The sequence below is a fragment of the Lissotriton vulgaris genome, chromosome 9 (assembly GCF_964263255.1).
Source record: "Lissotriton vulgaris chromosome 9, aLisVul1.2, whole genome shotgun sequence".
NCBI lineage: Eukaryota > Metazoa > Chordata > Amphibia > Caudata > Salamandridae > Lissotriton > Lissotriton vulgaris.
In genome coordinates this window covers 478,653,743-478,667,025 of record NC_141697.1, presented here as the reverse complement: position 1 = coordinate 478,667,025, position 13,283 = coordinate 478,653,743, and the positions used below count along the sequence as shown (strand labels likewise).

The 13,283-nt window shown below is 40.4% G+C and overlaps 1 protein-coding gene across 1 annotated transcript in view; it reads left to right on the top strand.

Moving 5' to 3' along the window:
- SYNE2 (spectrin repeat containing nuclear envelope protein 2) overlaps positions 1–13,283 on the top strand; it is a 1,750,628-nt gene that overhangs the window by 225,397 nt on the left and 1,511,948 nt on the right. Inside the window, exons 12-16 of the mRNA XM_086937933.1 lie at positions 471–629; positions 2,065–2,177; positions 2,424–2,586; positions 6,339–6,435; positions 11,737–11,924. Coding sequence (XP_086794059.1) covers positions 471–629; positions 2,065–2,177; positions 2,424–2,586; positions 6,339–6,435; positions 11,737–11,924 — 720 coding nt within the window. The remainder of the gene's footprint in view (positions 1–470; positions 630–2,064; positions 2,178–2,423; positions 2,587–6,338; positions 6,436–11,736; positions 11,925–13,283) is intronic.

Here is a 13,283-nt window from a genome sequence, read left to right as displayed (position 1 = left end):
CTAACGGTTAGGGCAATCGATCTAAAATCTGGGGAACTAGGTTCAGGTCTAGTCAATGGCGCTCAACAACGTGTGATTCTGGTCAAATCAGTTAATCTCCCTGTGCCTAACAAAAAGGAATGTGTCCTTGTGTAAGCAACTGGGGCTCATGTAAAGTGCTCTGATACCCAATACCTTTGGGTCAAGTTTGCGCTATATAAAACTCTGGAAAAAAAAAGAGGTTCCCCAGTCATTGGCTGAACTACAGCTCTGTCCATTTTCAGGGGTGGGAAAGGGTTGTGGAGTAGTGAATGAATGCCACAAATGTACGATTTTATGGTTGTTTGCCAACTCTGATGGTAAACCCCACTTTGATCCTTTCACTCACTACACCTCCATTAATGTAAAGATGTCCTCCCATCCTTCATGTATTTATGGCCGCAGCTCCTTGTTACAGTATGAAAGACAATAGTTTCTCTTCGTTTCTTCAGATTGCTGAATGGAAACAGAAGCTGGACCAGGACTTGCCCCCGCCCCTGGATGAGGTTGAAACCTGGCTGCGGCAGTCGGAGGATTTATTGTCGGAATGTCTGTCAGAGGATCACCACACAGTAATGGCGGCCGTCCAAGAAAAATACGTGTTACTTAAGGTTTGTTTATCAAGTGAGCTTTCCCTGTGCAGAAGCACTCGATGGAGCCACCACAGTTCAAACACAGTGTTGCTGCACGCAAGGTCGGGTTTACAACAGCTTCCCTCTTACTCTACACCTCTTTGAAACCTGGCACTGCACACACACAGACACACACACAACGTTGCCAAAAAATCCTTCCTCTTGTAGTTTGCCCTGTGGTTGACAGACAATAGTGACACATTACTTCACACTGATGGCTTCTGACAATATAGTAAATAAAGGTTGAAAGAATGCTGTGGGCTAGAGGTAAGCTGAATATTGTAGGAATGTGAGGGCAGCCATGCCTGATGGAGGTTTTACTAATGTTTACCTTGGCAAGCGTGTCCAGTAACTGTGTGAGCGCCATTATTCCTGGAAGTAAAGATATAATGAAGAACAGTGCATACCTCTGTGGCTTTCAACATGTGAAGAAACACCACGTGAACTCCTGGTGTTCTAAGGGCAAGCTGCAAATATTGCACAAATATTGCTCGCGTCGTAGGACGTGGGGGGGATAAATCAAATACTTGAAATTCCTTGTATTAGACATGAATGGGGATGATTATTGGAGAGAGTAATACATTCATAGAAGAATCGATACAAAGTTAGTCAGATAGAAAACTTGTGCTTGATAAAAAGTATATATTGAGTCTGTATTTATACCTGAGGTATAGTTTACTAACTTGGATTGATTTGAAAACGCAGTCACTTGCATTGACCTGGAGCTTACTGGACAAATCGAATTTATGAGTTTTGCTGATTTAATAGCAGCCAATACATACTGGGTAAAATAATAAAAAAAAACATTTTCAGATACATTTCAGCAGGTCAAACCTGCTGATGTTAAACAGCTAAACATACCTGATAAATACAGGGAAATTTGGATTTTGGTGTGGTGAGCACCAGAATCCGCATTTTTTGTCCCATTCAACGGGAAATACTCATAACAGGTGCTGATTATCACACCCAGTAAATAATGTACCGCAAAATATTGTTATTTATGAGGTACGATAAATATTGTACATAGCACTGGTCAATTTGTAATGAGGACTTTAACTGTAAAACTTGATTTTCATGTTGTGGTGTCTGCATGCAAGGCAGACTTCCGTTTTACGGCCCAAGCCCTGTTTATTTGATTCTCCCACTAATGAGAGGAGTGGACGGTATCAGTATGCTGAAAGTTCTGCAGGTGAACACCCTGTCATCCTTTGGAATGAAAGCAGAATTGCAGCCAATACTAGGATTCCTCCCACGTCAGCTTTCCAGCCAGGCATGAAAGTTGCAGCAGCAATAGCTCTCCCAACTTGATCTTTTGTGGGGAATGATGAGATCATTGAAAATGGATTTCTTAAGGATTCTCTGAACTGAAGAGGGCTGGTGAGTGTGCTCTACTGACTAGTGCCTTTTCTTGCAGGACCTTCTGGTGCGATCCGAGCATCAGTTGAACACCCTACAGTCTTTTGTGAATGAAGATGAGAAAGGGGAGGTGTTGGTTCCAACCGATAAACTAGATGAACTGGAAAAAAGGTTTGCTTAGTGTTTATAATTTTGACATATTTTTACCACATTTTAGGTACATATTTACAAATGTTTAGTAGACTTGTGACAACTTATACCTTCTCTGGTCCTACTTTATGTTGTCCTTCTGTCATGTTTTTTCTTAACACAACTGGAAACATTCTGTGAATGTAATGGTTTGTCTGTAATTCACAGTCAATTTCTCATTACTGTTATCATCAAATAACAAATCTGTTCGGTGCTTTATCTTTGCAGATTTGACAGCATCATTGCAGCCAATGCTGGTGGACGTCTCGACTACCACCTTGCCAGCCAGTCTGTTTTGGTTCTGCTGGACCAAGCCAAAGCTAAGCTGGACACGTGGAACGCTCAGCCCGGAACCCAAGAGGCAGTCGAATCCTCGTTAGAAGATTGGGATGTAAGACAACAGTATTTATTTTGTATGAGAAATGGAAGAGTGAAATGTTAATAAGATGTTACTAAATAACTATGCACTTTCTGTGCATAGACTAATATATATATAACTATTTAATCCATCCAATTTCTTACGGTTGAGTCTTCTTCTTCACGGATATTCAATTGAGCGAGCATATTACAGTGTCTACAAGCAATGTCTTCGAATGACACTTTTATTGGCTGCATTGCACCTTCTGTAACTCACTCCCAGTGGTCAGTATTGTGATTTACCCCTTCGATGCTCATGCCGAGCTGAGCTCGTCATGAGGCACGGTTGAGCTGTGCTGATGACGAGCTGAGCTCGTCATGAACAATGGTAAATCTGGGAATGCAGCACCGGGGGAGAATACCTCTAGCAGCCAAGGTGTTAAGACATGTCGTCCATATTATGTGCCCCACTTTGTTTGCAAGTTTATTTTATCAATGTGACAAAAAGGTTTAGCAGCAGCCAGCAGCAAATTGTGTGCAGGGTGTGAGCAGTGCACCATGAAAGGTAAAGAGTAAAGAAAACAAGGGAAAGTTGAGAGAGCAGTGATATATCCCCTAGCAAATGTCAGCAGTTTCAAGAGGATTAGGTCTTGGAAACAAAGCTCCCCCTTTGATACTACTGGTTAGTTTGGCAAGCTTACTGTCGGATTTGAATTCACGGGCAGCCAAATATACACTGTATTGTAGCAGAAGGCTATGATTACAGCCCATGCAGTGGTAGGTCAATATGTCTAGGAGTAAGTTGAGAGAGATTGTTTAGACTGAGTCAGGTGTGTGATATTCCTATTACTGACAACAGGTGTTTATTATGGGTGAACATGACAAATCCAATTCCCTCGTTCTTTAAGTACATTATTCCTTATGTTTCAATTTCAGTCTAGGGTTAGAATATGGATGCAACATTTTACTGTTCTAGCAGTTCTAACTCCATGCCAATGTAGTATGCATGTGTAATGCTGTTGGTGTAAATGAAAATCAAATGAAGCAAAGTGACCAGTTCTGACTTCGAAAGCCAATCCAGACACAAGGTTTGCTCAATGCAACTGTGCAGCAGTCCTTTGTGCTACTTGAACATAGTAGGCCCTATTCACAAAAAATTGGAAAACCCTGGATGTAGATTTACTCCTCCATCTAAGCTTATTTTCCCCCTTTTTTCCAACTTTCCAACAGTCCCAGAAGCAGACATAAAAAGCTGCGCCAGGCACATAGGGAAGTCATTTTTTCCTGTAGAGAAAGCCCACCCCGAAACCCTCATCAAATCTGGGGTTGACCCGTTCCTCTTTCCATCACGAAAGGGGAGTAAATCTATGACCATTTCCAGTAAGTAAAAGGAGCTTGTAAATGTCACAAACCAACATATTAGTGAATATCCCAAACTTCAAAGGCAAGCAGCACTTTGGAACACCCACTTCTCGCCCCTTAAGTGGGATATAGTATTGCCGATTTCGCCTCACTTTTCTCTGCACTTTTAATTATGAAATCCACAGTGGTAATGTACACATTCTTTCCTGGAATCTCTTTGTGAATTCCTGGCAGTTGTAAAAAGGTAAATTTGTTTGTAAGCTTACCTTTGTGAATAGTGCCTAATGTGTTTCATTCTGGTGCGTCTGGCCACCCAGTTTCACACTTTTTTCCATTTGGGTTTTAGGACTCACAGTTTCCCTTTTATCTTCTGAAATGCAGCAGTTAAATCATGCAACCTATAGAAACTGCTGAATATCAAGGGAGGGACCATTAGGTCTGATTATGATGTTGCCATACTGCCCAACACTGTATCGGTCTGGAACTACCAGACCTCAGGATTACGATGTGAATGCCCATAGGGCAGTCACAATTATCCATTTGTCAATGCAAGCTTGTGCGGTGGGCGGAAAAGGCCCACAGCACAGGCTTCCAATGACAAATGAATTTTTGGAAACATCCCTGCACCGTGTGGCAGGCACCTCACAGTGCCTGCCACAGGGTGCAGGGATGTTAAGGGAGGCACCATAGGTGCCCCCCAGGTCCATAGGGGAGGGCCTGTTAGAGCCCCCCCAAAGGCACTTTCCGAAAGGCAGACATGAAAAGGCTGTCGGAAAGTGGCATCATGATCCCAATGGCTGAGCCAAGCCTGGCACCGCTATCTTTAGGGGATTAAGGTGGGTTCCAACGCACCGGCAAGCTACTTGATGCATCCGCTCGGCGCATTGTAATGTGGCAGGCGGACCGAAGGGGCAGATGTCAATGCCGGCCCCACCAACATCATAATCAGACCCTCTGAGTCTCATTATGAGAACTGTAATTTCTGGTCCAGTGATACCTCACTCAGTAAAAACCAATAACACGGTACCCAGAATTTCCTGAATATTGCATTATTATATATTCAGTTTTGCACCTCGAAGGAATTTAAGTTTTTACATGGATTTTCACATATTTTGACTCTTTCCAAGCAATTTGCCCCCACCTACATCTCACTACATTTTTCATGGCAAAACGTCAATTGGGAAAATTGCCAGATTTTTCACACAATTTGTAATCCCGATTTGGGTTTTTGGTGAACATTCCTGATTTTTTTGGGATTCGGGCTTGCTTCTTTAATGTGTTCTGGTTAACCTACATTAAAGCTTAATGCAAGTGCATGGATTGCTTCTCTTATCCTACCAAAAATATTCAAAAGCAAAGCAAGCTCAAACAGAACTGCACAGTCTCCTGCATATACAGCTCCAAAGGGAACATGGATATTTCAATGGAAAACGATACAAATAGAAATGTGTATTTATCTATGAATTCTCTTCCATCTATGAAATGATGAACAGCACTGATGATTTTATGAATTTTTGCATCTACTATTTGTTGAATACCTTGCTAATATGACTAACTGCACTAAATCAAAAAAATAAAAAATATATATTTTCTATAAAGACTGATTTGACTGTGGTCCATTTGCCTCTTTGGTCCTAGGTACTCACTTGATATTGCTCCCACCTAATCAAAATTGGATCCCACCTGGGACCACTATTTATCGTTTTTTGGCAGGGTGATCTTTTCTTTTTGTATATGTGTTTTCCCCGTTGTTCCTGCCTACATCATTCATTAGCCCTGGGGAACCCCCTTCTATTTCAAATTTCAATGGAAATAGATCTGGCTTCACTATACCGTAGTTAATAAATATCATTTGCGGCATCACCAAATAAAGTAACTTTGGTTTGAATTTAATACGATATTTGTTTCCATCAACTTTTAGTGTTATAAAAAATTGCTTCATTTGTGCTTTCATAATTGCTGATATGATTCTAAATATGTGTATAGTTAATTTCCTGATATTTATTTTTTGTTGGTTGTTAGAAAAAATGACATGGTACATCCTTTCCTTTAGTCTCCTGCACTCCAGCAAGATTGTCACCTAGATCACTTTTACCAATCCTTCTCACTTTGGATTCAGAGAATTGAAAGAAAATTCCAGTTTTCCAATAAGCAAAATTATTGTCAAAAAATGTAGCGTGATATTTGACTGTTGTCTTTTCGCAGCAAATGTGACAAGATAAATAAATACTTCAAAAGTATCTATATGGCTCATTCACCTTCCAAACTCTAGCATAAATATTTTTAGGAGTACTGCAGGGCAAACAAAAGCTGGAGAAGTTATTACTGGGATAATACGTTTAGTAGCATATTTCTGGCCACACTGTTAGGTCAATTGCATCTGTTCTGTTTGTACTGATAGCCATTTCTTTCCCATTTCTGCAGGAGTTCATCGAGGAGAACCAATTTCTAGGTGAACTAGAAGCTGCTTTTCAAACCTTCAAGGAACTGAACTCCACATATTTAAACACAGCAGCCTCAGGTAAAAATACTTCATTTAGTAACGAGACCTGTTTAAGCACGATCACACAAAGAAGGTTTGTTGCACTGTTACTTAATTTTACACTACTTTTTGCCTATACCTTATTATTTAAAGAAGGTTTACAATACCAGGTCCGTTCATTGCTTTAAAAAATCTAGATAGAAGTGTATTTTTCATGCATTTAAATAATTGAAACTTTATCCGTCTGTTTTCATGATCGAAAAGATGAAACAGGGACAAATACAACAAGGTACTATAAGCACAGGCTAAGCAGGTAATTTAAATTTAGGGCTTTGTGGAACTGAAAAACCACCATAAATCAGTAGAGTTCTGCCCTAAGAAACCTCTAGTTCCCGCATTACATTGATCTCGTCTACTTTTAAAAATTCCAAAAACTATAAGTAAAATTCACAATGCAGCTTTCGCCAATATTACCCTGATACTATGGAATAGCCATGCGAAAACAATAGACTTAAGGCCAACCTCCCATCCTTCGGTAAAACCTAACATTCATCTCTACAGAATCCAATTTAAAGACTACTCTTTTCCTCCTACTCCACGTCTTTCCTCCTCCCTCACCCTTACGCTTTTCATAATATATTTAATTTGGGAGGGAGGGGGGCAGACCAGACAAAAAACATTTTGTTGTGTGAAAAGGGCTGCTTTATTAAAACAGGTGCACATTACAGAAAACATACCTAGCAACTGCCTTACAAAACTAAACCTCACTATATATCAAAAATATCTGACCCCGCCCCTGCGATCCCCTTAACATGCCCCCACCCTGCCATTACCATATAAACAACATTACAATGGTTTGCAGTAAAATTATATACATTTATTAACCAACATCCTATGCCTGCGTCTCTATAACAGTAAATCACCCAACCTTTCCAACGGAACTCAAAATTACCTACCTACCATTTTCCTGTCCATGAACCCAACTTCAATGGTAACCAAAACTTCTGCCAACCCTGGCCAACTTTAAAAATCCCCGCACTGCAACTGCTCAAAGCGACAGTACGACTACCCCTTGCTCACCTGTCCCAACGAAGAAGCCAAATTCCCAAAACAAAATGTACAAAAAAGGAAAAAAACAAAAACCCTAAAATTGGGGATGGGAGGGAGGGAAACATTTTCCTTCTACTGCTGTGCTCGTAGCCACCAAGTCACCAAACCTAAAATGGTGGATGGGAGCTTCGTAACGTTAAACTTAAATGTTGGGCTACCCTTGGGCTACAAACTATATAGCCCAAAATTGACAAAATGGAGGAGCAAGTGACTGCCCCCGCCCCTCCCAAAGCGCCGGGGAGGGGGGGGAGACCTCACTGCACTTGGCTAACCCCCTAAACCCCCCTTCTATGCACAGCTACACTTACATTTATTTTACTGTTCTGTTCCAACATTGTTCCTCCATCTCATTGTTACTTGTGAAAATACACTCAGCTGCCCATGTGACAAGGTCTGCGTTACGTAAACACAGTTAATAAATAATTAAGGAATCATCTATGAACTTTTGTATATCTGTACCTCTAGTTTCCAGACAGTCTGCTCTTCTCTGTTTGAAAAGTAAAGGAACTCCATTGGCCAGGGAACCATTTCTCCCATCATCTTATGGGTGTTCGCTCGTAGACACAAGCCAGTCTCCCTAGAACTAAGAGGTCTGGTTGTGGGTCACCAACTGAAATGTACTGTTGTGGCATCCTTTACAGGGGGCCAGGTACTGAAGCTTGAGTTCCAGTTAAAAGTGTCATGGAGAGAGCATACGGGAACAGGAAGATGACAGAAGTGGGTCAGTGAAGGAGAGATGCTGCTCTCAAAAATGAAATAAGTGCAATTTTTTGTTGCTTGGATGTACACACTGACTTAGTTTGAGAGACCTAAAATCAGGTCCATTAAAATGTTGGTGGTTTTCCAAATCCTGAATTAAAGGTTAAAATCACTGTGTAACTATGCATGGCTAAAAAACATTCACAGTGAGCACTATGTACATGAGGGTGGTAGAAGTAGTAGTCCACTGCTCCAAAGGCCATGGACAACTGGTTCAGTAGGCTTCAGTAGGGTGGGGGCTGGTGCTGTGCCTGAGCTGCGTGCTTGCCGCTGTGTTGGTCTCATTGGGTTCCTGACCAAAGGCTAGGCTCTGTGTCCAAGCCCTGTTGCGTGACCAAAGGCTGAGTGCAGTGGGAGTTAGCTGCTGTGTGGGGTGAAATATATAAACATGGTAGTTCTATGAAGTATATAATCAAAACCACTAAAAAAACTTTGGTAGAGGTAAGTTATTGTTTCTATTATCATAAACAATAAACTTACTTATTTTGTTTTTATAAAATCAGAAATGTAATGAAAAAAGAATGTAAAGTGATATGATGGCTGAGAAAAAAGAAAAAATACTCTGAAGTTGGCCAGTTATGGCTAACTAATACTCCCTCGATGCACTGCTCTTAATCTTACACATGATGCCACAGACAACATCACCAATAACATTGTCAAAGATATCACTAGTAACACCATATATCACTAGGAAGGCTTTGAGATTTACGTGTGTTGTATACAAAGAGCGACATAATAGCCACAAGCTAGAATACTGGAAGAACACATAGTAGAGACTGTAAAAGCACTTTTTCTTCTGTCTTGGTGTACAGGTTTTCAGAGAATGTTCAACATAGGAGAAAAGAAATGTATGTTGAGTAGATATAGAACATTTTCTGCTGGTATGTAGAGCATTGGTAACCGTGCCTGACAGTTTTCAGAGTGTGAGTGATGGAGGTGTGCAGAGCATTGCTAACCAGGCCTGACAGGTTGCAGGGTGTGAGTGATGGAGTATAGAGTGATTGTGTTTCAGAACGTGTGAGCATTGATCAAAAGGGTGGCAGGCTCAAAGCACCTTTTAATAATATTACAAGCTTTTCAATATGAATACAGGCTTCTGAAAATTCAGCTAGAAACTATCCAGTGAAATACAAGCTATACATTTTTAATTTCTGTCATTAATAGCTGCATAAATATCTATGTTAAAAAAAGTTACCACATCACTTTGATCAATTAACATTACCTGCACTACGTTGGTGTCAATAGGGTTTTGGAATGTCCATAAATTTGACTATTCCATGGTATGACAAACCTCTGCAGACCAATGCCGTCAAAGCCCAATTTGGGGAACAAACGTAATCACTTCAATGTTTGCTGTCCCTGTGCTGCAATGTGGCCTAATGTCAGACTGGATGCCCTACACGAGGACATTGATATTAATCTTATCATGAAGCTGATTTCATACTGCCATTCTCAGTGATCTTAGCAGTGAATGACAGATCTGTAATTGGGTGGATTAGTATCTGGTTTTGTTTCTTGAGGTGGGGTAGAATCTGCTTGGTCTTGAGAGCATCAATAAAGGTGACTTCCAGAAGTTATGTATTGATAATCTTCAATACGCAGTGTTGGTATTTCTCCTGATAACCCCTTCAGAATTGATGTGATATTTTATTTAAAGTTGCCTTCAGGGCCCCCGGGGCGAACAAAGCAAACACAAAGAGATGATGGGCGGAGCGCTGAAACTTTTCAGACATTTACCCCCAGTCACAGATCTGGGTTGAATCCATCATTGTTCTTTAGCTCACTTTGCCACCCCAGTTCAGACCCAGCTGTATGCAAATCAGTCTTGTCTCAGTGCCTCACGGGAACATTCCACCCGAACTGCAAGCCAGGTCTTCTCTGGACCAGAAACAAGCATCCGTGGACTGATTTCGGAGTAACACCCCATATCAGCCAGGCTAGTTTGATCTGCTGCTTGAAGTGTGTAAAAGGTAGACCATTTGTTTATGTCGACTTGTGGACTTATTGTGGGGATTTCAGGAGTAGGTGAGCTGTCATATCTTGCCTGTCTTGTACTGGAGAACCTGGTGATTGCTGGGCACTTTTTCCTTGAATTAGGCAACTTTGGTGATTTTTGTGGGTTTGCCCAGTGCTTGATCTTGTTAAAGAGCACAACACTGCTTTTGGAGGCTTTGTTGAGGATTTCTGTAATAAAAATTGTATTGAGTTTATTGGTGACATTAGATCAGTTGTATTGGCTTTGTGAGAGATTGCTGAGTGTGCTGATGTGTATGAGTTGGCTCCTGTGTTCTGTGAATTTGGCATGGGTGGTGATGAATGGGATATTATTGTGTTTGTTTTGGCTGCTGGTGTGTGTACCGGCAATTCATGGTTGCAGTGTGCCTGTGTTTGTGTGTGAGCATATGGGAGATGGCCGTGGTATTGGCTATGGAGGAGGTGAGCAAGTATATTATGGAAGTGCTCTTGTGATGTGGAAGGTGCCAGATACAGGAGTTCTGGCCCTAGGCTTTAATGTGTTCCGAATAGGACTGCAAAAGGGGATGACATATAGGAGACACCCTGGTCTTCATCCACACTTTGCCTAAGAAACTAAGAAAAGGTTGCACTGGTCTATTTTTTGTCCAGACAAACAGGAAGATGGCAGAAGTGGGTCAGTGAAGTGAAGTGTAAATCCTATGCATGTGTAGGTAATATTGTTCATTTGTGAATTCTTGAACTAGAGAGCATAATCATGTGAATGCATGGTGTACATTTGCTTGGAAAAGAATTCAACCAAATTTGCTTGAAACTCTGTCTGAGAACCTGTGTTAAACTGGCTTACTTTGTGAATAATTGACATCATGCATGATTGTACTCTTCTAGTGGCTCTTCCTACTGAGCAAAGTCAACAGGGTCTCATAAAGGACCATGAACAGATGTAACACCAGCCTTCTGTATGGGAACATTCATGGAAATATATTGTGTGGTGATTTTCTTTACTGTGTGGGTGATTTATGGTGTAACTGGCTCCGAAGCAATCAGCACTGAATTGTAACCCTAGGCAGGGACAGAATATATGCGTGTGCGTGTAGAAATCTTACATATTCTCACAGTTTTTCTCTACCTTTGATTCAAAGACTTCAAAAAGTTCCTCCAGAAAAACTTGTTTGTGGTGTCCCCCTATCAACAGAACAAAATAACTTCCTCATGCTCTTATCTGACAACATAGTATTCCCTACCACCTTCCTCCCAGTCCTTCTTATTGTGTCAGAGCACACTATATTAGGGCATGGGGAGCGAATGATTTGAAAGGTACAAAAAACAATATAAAGTAAGTCATCTAAAATAGTATGAGCCTCCTATTCGAAAAGTGTTATCAGTTCTTTGTCGCAAGAAATTTGGTACCTGTATCACTCCTTAATACTTTCCTTACAGACTGATCTATTTATCTTTATTCTTTGCTTACAGACCTTTCTTTTTCTCTCCTTGTAGATGAATCCTTTGAGCTTCTTGACAAATCATTTAAAACGTTGGAATCTGAGGTGTTATCGTGCACCAAATCTATTCATGATGCAAGGACATCATTGGAGGAGATTCTGTCAACTTGGGCAACATATACAGAGAACATCCACCTACTGAAGCCATGGTTGGACGGCATAGGGAGAGAAAATCCAACAAAGGTACATGACCCTCTGGTTTTAAAAGGTGATGTCTCACTAAAGTAATGTTTTTCCGGATTAAACATTTTACAAACTACATTTGTAGAAGTTAAAAGAGAACTGGTGCTATAAACTGCACTTTGTAGGTCTCCCCTACAGACAACTTAAGCTATCTGGTGAGAGCTTGTTGTCACACAACACAAAACACTAACATTAATTTTGGGCAGACCTGTACGGCCTTTAGAGACAGTGGTTCAGCTACCTTTAGGCAGTGTTTAAAAAGGCTGACCATCAACGTTGTCATCATCCCATGTAATTTTGCAGATGGAATCACGATAATGGTAGCTCCATACAGTTTTGTTGCCACTTTCCACCCCTTCTAATCCTTTGTTTCCTCTTCCTCCCAATCACTCTCTATTTAGTATTTTTTTTTTAATGTTTAAGGCTTTGTATTACCCAGATACACAGAGGAGAGTAAAGTTTATGTGCGCTTTTGATCTGGCTTTTCCACAAGTTCTTTTCTGCCCAACCATGCGTCTATCTGACCTTGCTCATTCAGGCATTGAATTGGGTCATACCTGGGCCTTAATATATATATATATTTTGTCTGTCTGATGGGAGAATAAAGCACCTTAATTTAGAAAAATTGCCGTGTGGTCCGTGTCCTGGTTGTTATCCGTCTTTACGGTGAAATTGGGAGCTGTTTGGCATATATATATATATATATATATATATATATCAGGATTGCTGCTTCAACACCACCTTCTGTCTCCTTCGGTAAGCAGACACGGACCCAGAATTAGTGCAAAACTTCAAGTTTATTCCTTGTCGGCCATTACGCGTTTCACCACCGCAGTGGCTTGATCACATGACAACGCTAATTCAATTGTGGACCAGTTATAAAGCAGCACTAGTTACACGTGATTAAAGTGATGAATAGACATAAACGAAACATTTTGGTACCATTCCAACAATCATTGTTTTTAAGAATGTGGAATTATGATTGAAACATATACTTCTGATGTACTCAATTTGTCATAAGTAGATTCACTTTCATAGATATTGCATTTTAAATAATCATATACTATACATTTTAAATAAATGCGTTATAAAAATAGAAAAAATAAATTCAATCTTTATAAATATCTAAAATCTCCATTGGTACGGGGAGCTTTAAATACATCATGTCAATAATTTTCATTAGCATGGTTTCTCATAAACATCAGTGAATCAAGTAATGCAATACATTCCAAATATGACATTTTGCCTGTGATAACTGCATGAATGCATGTTTCAACTCTCAATACAAATTTCACATAGTGCTAATACCCACAAATGTTTCGTTATAAAAAGTGAAAAAACCCTATTCCCGTGAATGAA